At 41.9% G+C, this 19,607-nt stretch overlaps 2 protein-coding genes across 2 annotated transcripts in view; both read right to left on the reverse strand.

The window, feature by feature from the left end:
- The window catches only part of LOC121566204 (LIM domain kinase 1), a 93,611-nt gene extending 84,382 nt beyond the window's left edge, over nucleotides 1-9,229 (reverse strand). The window contains exon 1 of the mRNA XM_041876367.2: nucleotides 8,989-9,229. Coding sequence (XP_041732301.1) covers nucleotides 8,989-9,046 — 58 coding nt within the window. The 5' untranslated portion in view covers nucleotides 9,047-9,229. The remainder of the gene's footprint in view (nucleotides 1-8,988) is intronic.
- Nucleotides 9,230-9,564: 335 nt separating this feature from the next.
- The window catches only part of LOC121557597 (elastin), an 89,899-nt gene continuing 79,856 nt past the window's right edge, over nucleotides 9,565-19,607 (reverse strand). Inside the window, exons 60-66 of the mRNA XM_041871159.1 lie at nucleotides 19,018-19,089; nucleotides 18,424-18,465; nucleotides 16,004-16,096; nucleotides 14,585-14,617; nucleotides 13,119-13,163; nucleotides 11,628-11,696; nucleotides 9,565-11,486 (exon numbers count right to left, since the gene is read on the reverse strand). Coding sequence (XP_041727093.1) covers nucleotides 11,437-11,486; nucleotides 11,628-11,696; nucleotides 13,119-13,163; nucleotides 14,585-14,617; nucleotides 16,004-16,096; nucleotides 18,424-18,465; nucleotides 19,018-19,089 — 404 coding nt within the window. The 3' untranslated portion in view covers nucleotides 9,565-11,436. The remainder of the gene's footprint in view (nucleotides 11,487-11,627; nucleotides 11,697-13,118; nucleotides 13,164-14,584; nucleotides 14,618-16,003; nucleotides 16,097-18,423; nucleotides 18,466-19,017; nucleotides 19,090-19,607) is intronic.

The raw sequence follows: 19,607 nt of genomic DNA on the forward strand, positions 1-19,607 counted from the left end.
AGGATCTCTCTGTACTTTGCTACGTTCATCTTTGCCTTGATCTTGACTAGTCTCCCAGTACCTGCCGCTGAAAAACATCCCCACAGCATGGTGCCAGGTTTCCTCCAGACGTGATGCTTGGCATTCAGGTCAAAGAGTTCAACCTTGGTTTCATCAGACCAGTGAATCTTGTTTCTCATGGTCTGAGAGTCTGCAGATACCTTTTGGCAAACTCCAAGCGGGTTGTCATGTGCCTTTTACTGAGGAGTGGCTTCTGTCTGGCCACTCTACGATAAAGGCCTGATTGGTGGAGTGTTGAAGAGATGGTTGTCCTTCTGGAAGGTTCTCCCATCTCCACAGAGGAACTCTGGAGCTCTGTCAGAGTGACCTTTGGGTTCTTGGTCACCTCCCTGACCAAGGCCCTTCTCCCCTGATTGCTCAGTTTCGCCGGGCGGCCAGCTTTAGGAAGAGTCTTGGTGGTTCCAAACTTCTTCCATTTAAGAATGATAGAGGCCACTGTGTTCTTGGGGACCTTCAATGCTACAGAATTTGTTTTGTACCCTTCCCCAGATCTGTGCCTCGACACAATCCTGTCTCGGAGCTCTACGGACAATACCTTCGACCTCATGGCTTGGTTTTTGCTCTGACATGACCTGTCAACTGTGTGACCTTATATAGACATGTTTGTGCCTTTCCAAATCATGTCCAATCAATTGAATTTCCCACAGGTGGTCTCCAATCAATTTGTAGAAACGTCTCAAGGATGATCAATGGAAACAGGATGCACCTGAGCTCAATTTCGAGTCTCATAGCAAAGGGTCTGAATACTTATGTAAATAAGGTATTTCTGTTTTTTTATTTTTTTTAATGTGCAAACATTTCTAAAAACCTGTTTTCGCTTTGTCATTATGGGGAATTGTGTGTAGATTGATGCGGAAAACAATTAATTTAATAGATTTTAGAATAAGGCTGTAACGTAACAAAATGTGGAAAAAGTAAAGGGGTCTGAATACTTTCCGAATGCAATGTATGTACACATGACTAGGAATAAAGTGACTAGGCAACAGGATAGATAATAGACAGTAGCAGCAGCGTATGTGATGGTCTGATGGTGATGTGGATATACTCGGTATACATATCCAGAAATAAAATGATCTCACTACAATACATTTTAATAGAAAGTTAGCAAAAATAGATAAGATCTTGCTAACATGGAAAGGTAAATACCTGCCTATTTGTGGAAAAATCACCCTGATTAACTCATTAGTATGATCCCAGTTTACCTATTTGGTCTTGCCTACGCCTAGCGAACAGTTTTTTAAATTATATGAGAAAAAAAGATTCCATTTTATTTGGAACGGCAAGCCAGACATTTACATTTAAGTAATTTAGCAGACGCTCTTATCCAGAGCGACTTACGAATTGGACAAAATTAAAACGGGCCTATATATATAATGAATATTAATTCGGAGGACAGAAATTATTAAATATTAATTTATTAGACCTATCACTAAAAGCTTCAGTCATACAAAAGTTATACAGTGAGGGAAAAAAGTATTTGATTCCCTGCAGATTTTGTACGTTTGCCCACTGACAAAGAAATGATCAGTCTATAATTTTAATGGTAGGTTTATTTGAACAGTGAGAGACTGAATAACAACAAAAAAATCCAGAAAAACGCATGTCAAAAATTTTATAAATTGATTTGCATTTTTATGAGGGAAGTAAGTATTTGACCCCTCTGCAAAACATGACTTAGTACTTGGTGGCAAAACCCTTGTTGGCAATCACAGAGGTCAGACATTTCTTGTAGTTGGCCACCAGGTTTGCACACATCTCAGGAGGGATTTTGTCCCACTCCTCTTTGCAGATCTTCTCCAAGTCATTAAGGTTTCGAGGCTGACGTTTGGCAACTCGAACCTTCAGCTCCCTCCACAGATTTTCTATGGGATTAAGGTCTGGAGACTGGCTGAGGCCACTCCAGGACCTTAATGTGCTTCTTCTTGAGCCACTCCTTTGTTGCCTTGGCCGTGTGTTTTGGGTCATTGTCATGCTGGAATACCCATCCACGACCCATTTTCAATGCCCTGGCTGAGGGAAGGTTCTCACCCAAGATTTGACGGTACATGGCCCCGTCCATCATCCCTTTGATCCGGTGAAGTTGTCCTGTCCCCTTAGCAGAAAAACACCCCCAGAGCATAATGTTTCCACCTCCATGTTTGACGGTGGGGATGGTGTTCTTGGGGTCATAGGCAGCATTCCTCCTCCAAACACGGCGAGTTGAGTTGATGCCAAAGAGCTCAATTTTGGTGTCATCTGACCACAACACTTTCACCCAGTTCTCCTCTGAATCATTCAGATGTTCATTGGCAAACTTCAGACGGGCATGTATATGTGCTTTCTTAAGCAGGGGGACCTTGCGGGCGCTGCAGGATTACAGTTTCACGGCGTAGTGTGTTACCAATTGTTTTCTTGGTGACTATGGTCCCAGCTGCCTTGAGATCATTGACAAGATCCTCCCATGTAGTTCTGGGCTGATTCCTCACCGTTCTCATGATCATTGAAACTCCACAAGGTGAGAACTTGCATGGAGCCCCAGGCCGAGGGCGATTGACAGTTCTTTTGTGTTTCTTCCATTTGCGAATAATCGCACCAACTGTTGTCATCTTCTCACCAAGCTGCTTGGCGATGGTCTTGTAGCCCATTCCAGCCTTGTGTAGGTCTACAATCTTGTCCCTGACATCCTTGGAGAGCTCTTTGGTATTGGCCATGGTGGAGAGTTTGGAATCTGATTGATTGATTGCTTCTGTGGGCAGGTGTCTTTTATACAGGTAACAAGCTGAGATGAGGAGCACTCCCTTTAAGAGTGTGCTCCTAATCTCAGCTCGTTACCTGTATAAAAAGACACCTGGAGCCAGAAATCTTTCTGATTGAGAGAGGGGGTCAAATACTTATTTCCCTCATTAAAATGCAAATCAATTTATAACATTTTTGACATGCGTTTTTCTGGATTTTTTTGTTGTTATTCTGTCTCTCACTGTTCAAATAAACCTACCATTAAAATTATAGACTGATAATTTCTTTGTCAGTGGGCAAATGTACAAAATCAGCAGGGGATCAAATACTTTTTTCCCTCACTGTATTACACACATACTGCTCACACCTCTGAGTACACCCTGCACCCCTACTGTAGGATAACTGCAGTTCAAATCAATACATTTGTAATAGCTAAGAATTATTCATTAACACTATTGATTTACAGCATCTGTTGCAGTCGCAGCACAAGTGAATATCAATAGCCCCTCTGTATTTAGCATATGCGGCTAGCCAACCTGTTAGCATTTGCTGTTAGACAACCTGTTAGCATATGCTAACTCACTCACCAGGCTTGCTGGGGCTGTTGGCTGCTGTGGTCAAGCAACATATGTCCATAAAGTTTACCCATCTGTGCAGTGTGGTTAGAAAAACCCATTAGAGCTGCTTAGGAAATGACTTGCCAACACTGTTAAACAAATTATAATTAGTGACCACAAAAACACCTGTGATTAACTAACTTTTTTCGCAGCCAAAGCAGCCAGGTATAGCCCACTCCAGGGCTTCTTTGGTGGAGCAGGGGGAGGAGGCTACAGACCAGGTACGATAAAACACACACAACTCCTCTGGCATGTGACCAAAAAAAATTCATAAATCTGATACCGAACCAAGTAGAAATGCAAACCCTCTTTCAAATTTATGCATTTAAAATATCCTCTCTTCCAATGTGGTTTCTGTACAGGAGGAGTTGCTGCTGGATGCCAAAGCAAATACTGTGGAAGGCGGAAGTAGAGGATGTTCTTGAGAAGAAGTTTAACCTCAATAAACAATGGTGCTACTCATTGATCTTGAATGTACATTTTATATGCACGAAATCCCCCATTACAGTATGTAAAGTTATGTTGTACTTTATTTGACTCAATATATTTTCTATACAAACCCACCGACCCAGACTTTTGTACACATTTGATGTGACTTAGTGTTTTTGATTGTGCCTTTATCATTGGTCATGTTGGTCATGGTGTTCATCAGCTCTTACTGACATGCCTGCGATGCTCACCTTTTAGTAGTTACCAAGTGTTTGTGTGTGCATGCATGTGTGTGGGCGTGCTTGCGTGGATGTGTGCCTATGTGCTTGTGAGCTTGCACGTGTTGCTATAGATGTTTGGGTAGATAGGAGAATGTGAAAGATTCTCCAACTATAGCCATTAAGCAGGCTTTGAATGCAGAGAAGTGCTCCATGTCAAAACCAGCACCAGTCCTGTAACTGTACATCCCTCTCCATGTGCTTAGTGTCTGTGCGTACCAAAGTTGGAGATCTTCACATACTGACACATCAAACTAAGGGTTGAGCTTCAAGAGGTGTTGTTGGTAAAGTGTTGATAAACTTTGGTCATGTATCTTCAGATTGGAGGTTTACTCAGTAGCAGTGTAAATATAATGGTACAGCTACACTACCAGTCAAAAGTTTGGACACACCTACTCATTCAAGGGTTTTTCTTTATTTAAAAAATGTTTTGCATTGTAGAATAATAGTGAAGACATCAAAACTATGAAATAACACATATGGAATCATGTAGTAACCAAAGAAGTGTTAAAAAATCTAAATATATTTTATATTTGAGATTCTTCAAATAGCCTTGATGACAGCTTTGCACACTCTTGGCATTCTCTCAACCAGCTTCATGAGGTAGTCACCTGGAATGCATTTCAATTAACAGGTGTGCCTTCTTAAAAGTTAATTTGTGGAATTGTTTTCCTTCTTAATGTGTTTGTGTTGTGCCAAGGTAGGGGGGACAGAAGATAGCCCTATTTGGTAAAAGACCAAGTCCATATTATGGCAAGAACAGCTCAAATAAGCAAAGCGAAACGACAGTCCGTCATTACTTTAAGACATGAAGGTCAGACAATACTGAACATTTCAAGAACTTTGAAGTTTCTTCAAGTGCAGTCGCAAAAACCATCAAGCGCTATGATGAAACTGGCTCTCATGAGGACCGTCACAGAGGATATGTTCATTAGAGTTATCAGCCTCAGAAATCGGCAATTAACTGCACCTCAGATTGCAGCCCAAATAAATGCTTCACAGAGTTCAAGTAACAGACACATATCAACATCAACTGTTCAGAGGAGACTGCATGAATCAGGCCTTCATGGTCGAATTGCTGCAAAGAAACCACTACTAAAGGACACCAATAAGAAGAAGAGACTTGCTTGGGCCAAGAAATACGAGCAATGGACATTAGACCGGTGGAAATGTGTCCTTTGGTCTGGAGTCCAAATTTGAGATTTTTGGTTCCAACCGCCGTGTCTTTGTGAGACGCGGTGTGGGTGAACGGATGATCTCCGCATGTGTATTTCCCACGGTAAAGCATGGAGGAGGTATTATGGTGTGGGGGTGCTTCGCTGGTGACACTGTCTGTGATTTATTTAGAATTCAAGGCACACTTAACCAGCATGGCTCCACCACAGCATTCTGCAGCGATACGCCATCCCATCTGGTTTGGCCTTAGTGGGACTATCATTTGTTTTTCAACAGGACAATGACCCAAAACACCTCCAGGCTGTGTAAGGGCTATTTTACCATTAAGGAGAGTGATGGAGTGCTGCATCAGATGACCTGGCCTCCACAATCCCCCGACCTCATCCAAATTGAGAATGTTTGGGATGAGTTGGACTGCAGAGTGAAGGAAAAGCAGCCAACAAGTGCTCAGCATATGTGGAAACTCCTTCAAGACTGTTGGAAAAGCATTCCAGGTGAAGCTGGTTGAGAGAATGCCAAGAGTGTGCAAAGCTGTCATCAAGGAAAAGGGTGGCTACTTTGAAGAATCCAAATCTCAAATATATTTTGATTTCTTTAACACTTTTTTGGTTACTACATGATTCCATATGTGTTATTTCATAGTTTTGATGTCTTCACTATTATTCTACAATGTAGAAAATAGTCAAAATAAAGAAAAACCCTTGAATGAGTAGGTGTTCTAAAACTTTTGACCGGTATAATAAAATCTTGCATATCTTAATTTATCCTAACAATTATCGAATAATATGCGTAATAATGTAGGCAGTTCATGCGAAAGATGGTTACCTATTACCAGGATTTCCATTACAAAAAATTACATTTTTGGCAAGCAATTATTATTTTAGCAACAGATGTGGGATACATACACAAACACACACAAACACACACATACTCCCCCCCACAAACAGCCACAAGCTCAGATGTTCAACAGTTGTTCCATCACCGAGCCACCAGGGCCAACATAATTTGCCCCCTCTCTGATTGTCAGAGTGTGACCCTCTTCCCATGGGTTACTGCAGCTAGTGTTGCCAGTACTGCCACTACCTGGGAGGGGGCACCCCACCGGAATTCCCACCGGCTAGGTACAAGGTCGTCAAGGTTCTCATTAACAGCTTTGAGAAATTCCTTGTATATTATGCTCACCCATCCGGGGGCTTTGGCTTTGTATGAAAAATGTATGCACTCACTAACTGTAAGTCGCTCTGGATAAGAGCGTCAGCTAAATGACTAAAATTTAAAATGTAAAATGTAGGACCAACCCTACCAGGAAGACTGAGACTCTTGTGGGGGCGGTGCTGCTTTAGTGGGTCTCTGACCGCATTAATCTTTCTGTCTTGGCTGCGTATAGGCTACTTGCAGTAGGCCTATAAAACAGATAAGGACTTCTCCTTAGTGTATGGGTCGCTCAGGTGGGTGTCTAGGGTATAGGGTTGGGGACTGTTCCATAATGATAGGACAATAAATAAATAAACTATATTTATAATTTATTTGAACATGTATATCCCATATCTGCACAAAATTGAAAGCTATCTCTGTCACAACTCCTGCTCGCAGACACACATGGGCTCTGGCATTTGCAAACATTTTCCTTTTTCACTAACTTAAATGGCTCACTCACTTAAATAGCATTACTTTGTCAATTAATGAAAGAGCAGTTCAATGCCCCATCTAATCTTACTATGGAAACCAGATCTTGCCACGGAATTTCTGGTCAATGACCCCTCCTATGGGGAGGACCGAGTAACACCTTGTCCAATCCGATATTTAGGCGCCCTATCCCATTGATATTACTAGACTACTTGTCATAGACAAGTTTCCCATCTATACTTTTTCATAAATGTTGTATTGTAGGCTATATAATTTGCCTCCCCTAACTCATTGACTGAATTTTATATATTCAACTTCCACAATATAGGCTAGTGAGCTAACCAAAATATCAGTGGAACTATACTGAATAAAAATATAAACGCAACATGCAACAATTTCAAAAGATTTCACTGAGTTAGTCATATAAGGAAATTAGTCAATTGAAAGAAAGAAATTAGGCCCTAATCTATGGATTTCACATGACTGGGAATACAGATATGCATCTGTTGGTCACAGATACCTTTAAAAAAAGGTAGGGGCGTGGATAAAAAAAACAGTCAGTATCTGGTGTGACCACCATTTGCCTCATGCAGCATGACACATATCCTTCACATAGAGTTGATCAGGCTGTTGATTGTGGCCTGTGGAATGTTGTCCCAATCCTCCTCAATGGCTGTGTGAAGTTGCTAGATATTGGCGGGAACTGGAACACGCTGTCGTACACGTCGATCCAGAGCATCCCAAACATGCTCAATGGGTGACATGTCTGGTGAGTGTGCAGGCCATTTAAGAACTGGGACATTTTCAGCTTCCAGGAATTGTGTACAGATCCTTGAGACATGGGGCATTGCATTATCATTCTAAAACATGAGGTGATGGCGGCGGATGAATGGCATGACAATGGGCCTCAGGATCTCGTCACAGTATCTCTGTACATTCAAATTGCCATCGATAAAATGCAATTGTGTTTATTGTCCGTAGCTTATGCCTGCCCATACCATAACCCCACCGCGGGGCACTTTGTTCACAACGTTGACATCAGCAAACCGCTCGCCCACACGACACCATACACGTGGTCTGCGGTTTTGAGGCTGGTTGAACATTCTGCCAAATTCTCTAAAACGACGTTGGAGGTGGCTTATCGTCAAGAAATGAAGATTCAATTCTCTGGCAACAGCTCTGTTGGACATTCCTGCAGTCAGCATGCCAATTGCACACTCCCTCAAAACTTGAGACATCTGTGGCATTGTGTTGTGACAAAACTGCACATTTTAGAGTGGCCTTTTACTGTACCCAGCACAAGGTGTACCTGTGTAATTATCATGCTGTTTAACCAGCTTCTTGATATGCCACACCTGTCAGGTGGGTGGAATGTCTTGGCAAAGGAGAAATGCTCACTAACAGGAACGTAAACAAATTTGTGCACAACATTTGAGAGAAATAAGCTTTTTGTGCTTATGGAACATTTTGGGGGATCTTTTATTTCAGCTCATGAAACCAACACTTTACATGTTGCGTTCATATTTTTTACATTGAAACTAGGCTAAACATGGTCATGGATTCACAGGAATGGAATGCCAAGGAAAGGTATTGTTTCAAAGAAAGTGTAACTGTATCAGTTATGAAGTTGTGTTGTTGTGGGTCAGAGCAGCGCTGCGGTTTCACTACCCCATTTAATTTGGATTTAATTAGATTGAACTAACCAAAACATTAACAGTTGAAATACACCAATTATTATACTTCTAAACACAATCCCGTCCGTGTTGTCATTATGCAGCTGGCTTGTGTTATTCGGAAATAAAAAAAGAATGACTACCTACTTGGGTTATTGAAGCAAAACAAGGACATACGGGACATTCTTTATTGATCAATATCACAGAATACTTGTCATAAAGCTCACCCTCCAAAAACACCGTAACACAATGTATCTATTGTATGTTTATTATGAATTCAGTGGAGCATCTCTGTCCTCGAGCGCTGAAGGATGCACTACACTCGCTCTAATAACATCTCCCGCCCTGACACATGCTTCAAGACACGCTATCATCGTTCCAGAGAAAGACTGCGTTTCGAAAACTTCAACTCACCTTCCTCCTCTCCCATACGTTCGTCCTTCCAGTCACAACAGAGCAGCATCAACCTCATTCACTCTCCCACTCCGAGCTCTATGAGAGCCTGCCTCTGATGAAAAGATAACCGGTCTCAACCCGACCACAGCCCCGGTAATCGTGTTGTGTGTATTTATGCAGCCGGCTAGACTCCCCTCACAGCTTGATACTGCTTCGAACGATATTCTGCGATTCATTCGAAGAGGAGAGGATGGGCGAATTGAAACAGTCAGGCTCCGGGAGAGGAAGATATGGGTTGGCCAACCGACAACAATCCCTGGAAATTTTGTCTGCGCAGCACAAGCAAAAGCAACTGAGGGCAGAGAGAGGAAGCGATGCGCAATGCACCCATCACAGAAATAGGAGCTGTATCAGAATAGCTGTGTTAGAATAGTCATCTAGTCTATGAGAGCAGATTGGAATAGGCTAGTTCCGTTAAAAACCTACCTTCAGCCATTTTAAAGTTATTGAATAACATTTGAGCCATTGATTCATTTTTATATTTTGGTGCAGTTTGGGTGCAGATGGAAAAACGCTGATGCCTGGGCACAAATGTATATTCATTAAACAATTTTATTTCGTTATTTTATTTAAGCAAATAAAAATGCAGGGATAACCGGGAACAAGTCACATGTGCGTCATGAAAATTAAAAAGTGCAAAACCCATCATTCCTCCTTTCTTCCGTTTAAAAAAAGATGAATACTATCCCACCACACGGAAGACACGGGGCGGTGGTCCCCGGATCAGAGCGGCTCACACAGTTCAGAAAAAGCACCACCGAGGAGGCTACAAGAACTGAAGCGAGTGAGAGTCATGATAACCTAGGGCTATTACTACAACATACAGTACACACAATCCATAAAGAGACATCGTAGGGTAACTTTGTAACAGAGTGAATCAATCTTTGGTCAGTAATGTCTATTGAGTCTTATTCAACAGTAACTAACTCAAGTAAAGAGTGAAATGGGAGCTCACTCTCACCATTTACACAGACTAGGGGCTATAGCCTACACACAGACACACATTAAAAAAGCCCTTATGTATACAGTATAACAATTCTCAACAGTGAATAAATGCATTACACAAATACATATATTTTTACAAACATTACTGTTTTTTTTTTTGCCTTATTCTAGATTAAACAAACATGGTGATAGCCTACTTTCATGAGCAGAAACATTTGAAACTTGAATAATGAGAGACAATTTGCATAAATGAAACTATAACTGCAGGTGAAACTAGAATGATTACAGATATGCATAACATTCTAGGCACTTAATCTTGGACACCAGAAACATTATTTTTTATATAATTAATAAAACAAAATGTTCAATTCAAACATACGTAATGTACAATACATGCCAGAGCAGTATCGGAAGGATTTCAGTTTTACTTTTACATTTTTGTGAAACCTGCTTTGCTAAAAACTAAAAACATACAAATCATTTAAAAAACAAAATACTGTGTTTCAAAGGACTTGGGTACAAAACTAAAACAATATAGTATATGAATTTCACTAAAGATATCACCTACAAATCTTTTGAACACCTTTGGATTGATTGTCATCAGCTTTACCACATTCGGAGCAACACCTGCTCTTCATACTTCACAAGTTTGGCGGAAATCAAGGTAAGAAGGCGACTTAAACCATGGCACTTCAAATATTGGCAAAGTCACTGATGGCAGATGGACTGTGAAACCTGTGCCCACACACACACCCGCTATGCCCCTGCTATTTCACCCAGGGCTATAAATAGCAGCAGAGATGATAGAAAGTCAGAGGAGGCAGTTCTGAAGATACATGGCCAAAGTTTATCAGCACTTTACCAACAACACCTCTTGAAGCTCAACCCTTAGTTTGATGTGTCAGTATGTAAAGATCTCCAACTTTGGTACGCACAGAAACTAAGCACATGGAGAGGGATGTACAGTTACAGGACTGGTGCTGGTTTTGACATGGAGCACTTCTCTGCATTCAAAGCCTGCTTAATGGCTATAGTTGGAGAATCTTTCACATTCTCCTATCTACCCAAACATCTATAGCAACACGTGCAAGCTCACAAGCACATAGAGAGATACACAGCCACATAGGCACACATCCACGCAAGCACGCCCACACACATGCATGCACACACAAACACTTGGTAACTACTAAAAGGTGAGCATCGCAGGCATGTCAGTAAGAGCTGATGAACACCATGACCAACATGACCAATGATAAAGGCACAATCAAAAACACTAAGTCACATCAAATGTGTGCAAAAGTCTGGGTCGGTGGGTTTGTATAAAAAATATCTTGAGTCAAATAAAGTACAACATATCTTTACATACTGTAATGGGGGATTTTGTGCATATAAAATGTACATTCTAGATCATGCAGTAGCACCATTGTTTATTGAGGTTCAACTTCTTCTCAAGAACATCCTCTACTTCCGCCTTCCACAGTATTTGCTTTGGCATCCAGCAGCAACTCCTCCTGTACAGAAACCACATTGGAAGAGAGGATATTTTAAATGCATAAATTTGAAAGAGGGTTTGCATTTCTACTTGGTTCGGTATCAGATTTATTATTTTTTTTTTGTCACATGCCAGAGGAGTTGTGTGTGTTTTATCGTACCTGGTCTGTAGCCTCCTCCCCCTGCTCCACCAAGGAAGCCCTGGAGTGGGCTATACTTGGCTGCTTTGGCTGCGAAAAAAGTTAGTTAATCACAGGTGTTTTTGTGGTCACTAATTATAATTTTTTTAACAGTGTTGGCAAGTCATTTCCTGAGCAGCTCTAATGGGTTTTTCTAACCACACTGCACAGATGGGTAAACTTTATGGACATCTGTTGCTTGACCACAGCAGCCAAGAGCCCCAGCAAGCCTAGTGAGTGAGTTAGCATATGCTAACAGGTTGTCTAACAGCAAATGCTAACAGGTTGGCTAGCCGCATATGCTAAATACAGAGGGGCTATTGATATTCACTTGTGCTGCGACTGCAACAGATGCTGTAAATCAATAGTGTTAATGAATAATTCTTAGCTATTACAAATGTATTGATTTGAACTGCAGGTATCCTACAGTAGGGGTGCAGGGTGTACTCAGAGGTGTGAGCAGTATGTATGTAATATAATGGGAATACTACTTGATCTATGTACCATAAAGGGGCCAACATTGATGACTCGTTGGCATGATGACAAGTCATAATAACCAGTCATAATAATTTATGATACTGTATTAGCACAGATCATTGGCAATAGCACATCATTTAGCATAATGTAGATTAGCCATTGAGACCATTCTTGTGATAAGTGTAAACACGTGAAAGGTTTAAATAGTTATATAAAAACCCACCTCCCACCTATGTGAGCGTAAGTCTTACGACTATCTACTAAAAGTAATAAGAGCTAAGATATAGCTGAAAAAGTTGATTCCAATTAGTCAAGAACATGTGCTGGGCAGTTTCTCTCCTGGCAGTGCCAGTAAACAGTGGTGTGCTCCGAACAAACATATGCAGTGACAGAGGAGGCTGGTGGGAGGAGCTATAGGAGGACAGGCTCATTGTAAAGACTTGAATGGAATAAATGGAACGGTATCAAACAAAAACTTATGGACACAATTCCAGCCATTACAATGAGCCCATCTTCCTCCCACCAGCCTCCTCTGGCACTGCACCACAAATACAGACTGACAGTGACTATTGTGAATTTATATTGGGTTAATATATGCACAGCACTACTGGAGTAGCACATCAAATCCTCTAAGTCCTGACATGTCATACGTCTTCTTAAACTAGCTGAGAAAAACCTGCCTTGCTTTTTGAAACATAATCCCACCGTCAGTAATCTTCCCTGTGCTCAGAAAAATTCAGATTATCAGACTCTACTAGACACTGGTTGGTACACCATCTACACTGACGACAAGTACTCACTGTTCTACCCCCCATCCTCTCATTCTAATCTCATCCAAATAATCTTACGTGATGTCATTCTCCGCTGAGAACTGACTGATTATAATGAAATAGGAAATGTACTAGGTGTAACAGAAAATCAGATTATTTCAAGCACATTTGGCTGAGTAGGACGACAGATACCTTACAACAGGCGAAAGAAGGAAGACACCAGTACCTTGTTGAGGAGTCAGTGGTGCCGTCTGGCCTGCTCCATATGCTCCTAGTAAACAGACAAACACTTACATTTAAGAAAAAGGATTTGGAGTTTGGAAGGAATGAGATGATTTTTGCTAAGGGTGTTTCATGTTTAAAATAGCATCATGTAGTAGAATCTTGAACAACTTTGATCAGAGTGTTTAGATAGAGGGTAAGAGTGCTGAAGACCATTTCTTCATTGTGCATTGGAACACAAAAAGCAACCAAAACACACTTGTTCAGATAGATAGAACATAACCGATGGAAAGTGCCTGTGTTTTGGTGCGTCATGAACTAGAATGATCAGTATGGGTAATTTCTCAGGACTTTCTCAAAACACACTATCAATCTGATCAGGAAACAGCAGACGCCACATAATCACAAGGGGATTTCCCTCATGTAATGATGAGGTGCTTTGGAAATTACATCATACAAAACGTAGAGACTTTTGAAGAAAGTACAATTATGGTTGAGCATTATCTTTTACTAATACTGCAGTAGCAAAATACCATGTTTTGGTCTCATTACTGTCTGTGTAAACAAATAGTAAACAAGTAATAGATATATAGTAAACATATAGTAAATAGTAAACAAGCACACTGCAAGGGTAAAGCGTTCACTGATGCCAAAAATAACATTCGTCATCTGTATCTGTTTTGTCAGTAAACAGTCTGCATTTCAGACAGGAATATGCAGCAGAGCTCATCGGGTCATCCAAAAAACTATGAATTATACCCAAGGGTGATCACACCATTGAGACATCCTGTAAATTATTATTTTTAATCATATCAAGTGTAAGAAATTGGAAATGAATAGGCATTTATATGTTAAAAGAAAAAAGCCCCTAATAGAGATTTGGTAAATTTCAGATATAATGCTAGACATCATCATCATCATGTTGCCAGACAAAAGTCAATGACAATTCAAATTCAAATTATCTCTATATCATCTGTAATAATAGGAATTGTGACTTTTCCATTTTAACCTATAAATTGAGGAGGTTACCAGGAGTGTTTGATGTTTTCTGTGTATGTGTACAATATTTTGCACCATGGTTGTAAAACATTAATACCTGATTTTCATGGTCAAAGCATGGTCAGAGTAGCTATCGGATTCATAGAAGCTACAGTAAAAGTGAGAGTAACTAGCAACTAGTGACTACGCTAAGAGAGAGAGCGAGAGAGAGAGAGCGGGACCAACATTCCCAACACCACCTCAATCAAAAAACAATGATGATTCTTTTCATAGCCAATTTAGTGCTTGGAGCACTCAATGTTCCCCATCAATTCATTTAATGAGGGGAAACTAAACCAGGTATGGGGAAGTTGGCTGTTCCTTTCAATTGTCTCTAGATCAGTTGCCCTCTCTCTTTCTCTCCCAGAGGTTAGCTCTAATAGGAAAGCAACAGGCCTGAGGGCTGCCTGTCTGTCTGTCGTTCTGGGTTACCTGTCTGATGACAATTCGGCTTTAGTCCACCTCCTGATCCAGGCAGAAATGGGGTAAACATGGGCAGTTAAAGAGCCACCAGTGCTCGGAGTCAGGTTACATTTTTGTTGTTTTGATTTTATATATATATATTTTTTACAGTACAGCGGGAAATGTAGAGAGGGAGACAGATAGTAGGGGCATAGACAGAGGGTGGCTGAGAAAGGGCTCAAACCCCCGTCGCCAGGGGGCATATGGGGTTCGGATAAGGGATCAGGTTTAATTGACAGATATTATCTTGGTGGTTCTGTTGAGGGTCTAGCCTATTTGACCTTGATACTTTCTTTAAAGTCTCACTGCCTCCTTCTCACAAATGATCCCAAAAATATAAAAATTAAATAAAGTTGGTTCAACACAGTGGCGGGTCATTTTGACCCTAGGACAACGGGAGGGTTAATTCAGTTTGCAAAATGATGTCAAGTTTTCCAAAAGTCTAAACTTATGGCCAATCGACACTTTTCTACATTTACTGTAAGTGAATGATTGGGACATGCCTCAAACTACTGAAGTGAATGCCCTTGCTTCCTCTGTCCTCCCTGGACAGTAAAGATGAACAGATATTAACAACTACAATAAATCTAACACATCTACTGTATCAAATTGGTTGTATTCTAAGCTCTTTTTGTTCTACTTGTGTATTTATAGTTCCTGGGTCACAACATCCCATTCTCTATAAAAGCTATAACAGCTGAGAGCTGTTTTTCCACTCTTCCTTTTCTCTCTCTAGATGATAAATGGCTCTGTGCTGTTGTCTCTGTGGTAGTTGCCACTGATAAATGGCTCTGTGCTGTTGTCTCTGTGGTAGTTGCCACTGATAAATGGCACAGTCAGTGTTCAGGATGGTCCTTGGCGTTCATAATACAAAACGTGCTCCAGTTAATTCAGCTAGTTGGCAGACTGGAAAATAACCTTTCTGAAAAATAGAAAATTACCATCATCCAACCCCCCTCCCCCCTCACAAGCTATACATAAGAGATACTGCAACAACAACCCCATGTTTATGTACACATACTGTACACACACTGTATCTGATTTTCACAGATAGAGGTTATAGGTGCCTCCCGAGTGGCACAGTGGTCTAAGGCACTGCATTGCAGTGCTAGCTGTGCCACTAGAGATCCTGGTTCGAATCCAGGCTCTGTCGTAGCCGGCTGCGACCGGGAGACCCATGGGGCGGCGCACAATTGGCCCAGGGTAGGGGAGGGAATGGCTGGCAGGGATGTAGCTCAGTTGGTAGAGCATGGTGTTTGCAACGCCAGGGTTGTGGGTTCGATTCCCACGGGGGGTATGAAAAATAAAAAAATAATGTATGCACTCACTAACTGTAAGTCGCTCTGGATAAGAGCATCTGCTAAATTACTAAAATGTTATACACGTTACCTGGGTAGGCTTGCTGAGGGTAGCCTCCACCTTGCTGTGGGTAGCCCTGTTGTTGTGGGTAGCCACCTCCGTAACCTGGGACCGCACCAGCACCTGCAAGGGTAACACAGCAAAAATGTACAAAACAACAACACTGTACATATACATTGTATACATTTAGACAGGGATACATACCCTACTGCAGCTTTGGCCACAGACTTAACTTATGCATTGCTTTTTCTTCAACAATCAATGGCTGAGCCCAGAACACAACCAGTCAAATGACAACATGCAGTATGAACTGAGAGATAGCATCAGGTCATAAGCATTGTGTATGCAAATTGACCAGGCCAGTGTGGTTATGCAAACATTCTAGCTACAGTATTTATCAAAAGGCTAATGGTTCTGAATTCTCTTTGGCAAACAACATTTGCATACAGTATTAGTGAAGTTGTAAAACAGGCAGTATGTTAGGCAGTATGTTATACTGTGGGGTGCTCTGCTCTCTGTGTCAGTGAATATTTGACCAATGGGAGGTGGATAATAGCCTGCAGGCATTGACTAGTCTGTATCCATGGGGCCTGGGGCAGTGAGCAGAATCTCTCCACTGCTAGACCAGCGTGATAACACTCATCCGAAACAGCGAGGGAGGGGAGGAGAGGAGGGGATGCTGAAAGCTCCACAGCCTTGGTGATACATTTCCAAGCATAATCCTGAACATAGATCAAAACCCTGCCAACGTGTTAACATAATCCTATGAAGCCATGATATGTGCCATGCTAGTCTTGCGATGCCTGACTTGTCATAGAAGTATTTTCAACACAGTGTTTTGACAGTGGGTCTTAGTGGGGTGACACTGTCCTACTACCTACAGTGGGGAGAACAAGTATTTGATACACTGCCGATTTTGCAGGTTTTCCTACTTACAAAGCATGTAGAGGTCTGTAATTGTTATCATAGGTACATTTCAACTGTGAGAGACGGAATCTAAAACAAAAATCCAGAAAATCACATTGTATGATTTTTAAGTAATTAATTTGCATTTTATTGCATGACATAAGTATTTGATACATCAGAAAAGCAGAACTTAATATTTGGTACAGAAACCTTTGTTTGCAATTACAGAGATCATACGTTTCCTGTAGGTCTTGACCAGGTTTGCACACACTGCAGCAGGGATTTTGGCCCACTTCTCCATACAGACCTTCTCCAGATCCTTCAGGTTTCGGGGCTGTCGCTGGGCAATACAGACTTTCAGCTCCCTCCAAAGATGTTCTATTGGGTTCAGGTCTGGAGACTGGCTAGGCCACTCCAGGACCTTGAGATGCTTCTTACGGAGCCACTCCTTAGTTGCCCAGGCTGTTTGTTTTGGGTCGTTGTCATGCTGGAAGACCCAGCCACGACCCATCTTCAATGCTCTTACTGAGGGAAGGAGGTTGTTGGCCAAGATCTCGCGATACTCGCCATCCATCCTCCCCTCAATACGGTGCAGTCGTCCTGTCCCCTTTGCAGAAAAGCATCCCCAAAGAATGATGTTTCCACCTCCATGCTTCACGGTTGGGATGGTGTTCTTGGGGTTGTACTCATCCTTCTTCTTCCTCCAAACACGGCGAGTGGAGTTTAGACCAAAAAGCTCTATTTTTGTCTCATCAGACCACATGACCTTCTCCCATGACGGCGTAGTGTGTTACTAATGGTTTTCTTTGAGACTGTGGTCCCAGCTCTCTTCAGGTCATGTCACGGTTTCGGCCGAGGCTGCTCCTCCTCCTTGTTCGGGCAGGCTTCGGCGGTCGTCGTCCCCGGAGTACTAGCTGCCACCGTTCGATGTTTCATGTTTGTTTGGTTTTGTCTGTTTGTACACCTGTCCCTTGTTAGGGTTTGATTTGGTTGCCTATTTAGTTTTCGTGTGTGGGGGCAGGTGTTATGTGGTATTGTTTATTGTCAAGCTGTTGCTCTTTTGTATTACTCTCGTGTTTGTTGTTTTCCGAGAGTCCGCACTGTGTGCGCCATCTTCATTTTACGCACTGTGTGTGTTGTGCGTAATTTGTATTTTGCCTCCCGGTTGGGTTGGCTGTTCGCCTGTTTGGTGCTGCATTTTGTTAACTAAAGTCTGTTGACGAACGCCCGTGTTTCCTGCGCTTGATTTCCTCACCGCATCTACACTCAGCTACTGACAGGTCATTTACTTAAAAATCATACAATGTGATTTTCTGGATTTTTGTTTTAGATTCCGTCTCTCACAGTTGAAGTGTACCTATGATAAAAATTACAGACCTCTACATGCTTTGTAAGTAGGAAAACCTGCAAAATCAGCAGTGTATCAAATACTTGTTCTCCCCACTGTATGTGTGTGCATCTTTACCCGTTTATGAATATGAGGATGAAACCTCACAGTTAACTACAGTAAACTACAGAAACTTCAGCAGGACAGTCAGTCTCACCTGGATTATAACCAACACCACCAGCACCCAGGTTACCATAACCTATTGAACAGGAGAGAGTGGAGCATTACTGAAGAGTTGAGATATAGTTGAACGATTTCAAATACTAATTGAACCCATGTCTGCTGTTGAATATGGCTACGCTGTAGGCAGGAACATCTTGTATACAATGACGGACTCCTACTTCCCCTGGCAGAGCACACGCAGTACCGTTATGGGCAGAGTAGGCCGACTCTCCAGAGGTCGGTGCTGCTATCTCTAAACCTTCCCACTTTGATGTTGCAAAAACCGTTACAAACTAACTCTGCCTGTGACGGTAATCAGTCTCCACTGGGAGTGACTGTCTGACTGTTGTGTTTGTTTCCCCATTCTTCTATGTCTTGACCTACAGTACTGTACCCTGGGGGATTCACTGTCTGGCTTTGATGTGACTCAATAATCAACATTTCTAACTACTTTTACGATAACTCTATTCCAAAATAAAGATAACATCACTATGATATGTTGTTCAGATGTGGTAGTATATGTAAAAGTAAGAGTCAAACGTGTAAGAGTATTAGTACAAAGCTGGGCTTTGTGTGTCAGGGTTTTTACCTGGGGGTTTGGGTGCTTTTTGCCCTGCTCCTGCCCCTGCTCCCAGACCAACACCAGAGGGATACCTCGCACCTGAAACATGAGACTGGGTTAGTTCTCCAATAGCCTCGTGCCAGGCCTCTAGTGGATGACACTAGACCTCCACTAAGAACATGGCTGAAATTTCACACACTAGGTAATTATTAGCTAACTAGCTAAGTTATTATCTGTAGCTTTATATAATCACCAACTGTTGATGACAGTTGAACCTATCTAGCTACACTAGGCAGGTAAAAACAAGGACAAGCCATTTCCCCGGCTATGGTCAAGCTTTGTGTTGTTACAAAGCTACAACCACAGAACGTCCCAGAGGTCCGTTGTTTGAGGGGGCATGAGAGTTTCAAGGGTTTTGTTTGGAGAGGGTGTTTCTAGCTCAGTGGGCATTGGGGTTTCAGACACAGTCCCGTTGGCATCTCATTCCTGGCTCTGGTGTCTGTCACAGTCACCGCTCCTATTGCCTCATTGGTCACAGGAAGTGCAAGTCAATGACATTTCCTGGACAACGGTCACTCTGAGAGGCCAGAGTGAGGTAAAAGAGAATACAATATTGA

Source organism: Coregonus clupeaformis, unplaced genomic scaffold (assembly GCF_020615455.1).
Source record: "Coregonus clupeaformis isolate EN_2021a unplaced genomic scaffold, ASM2061545v1 scaf0035, whole genome shotgun sequence".
NCBI classification, from domain to species: domain Eukaryota; kingdom Metazoa; phylum Chordata; class Actinopteri; order Salmoniformes; family Salmonidae; genus Coregonus; species Coregonus clupeaformis.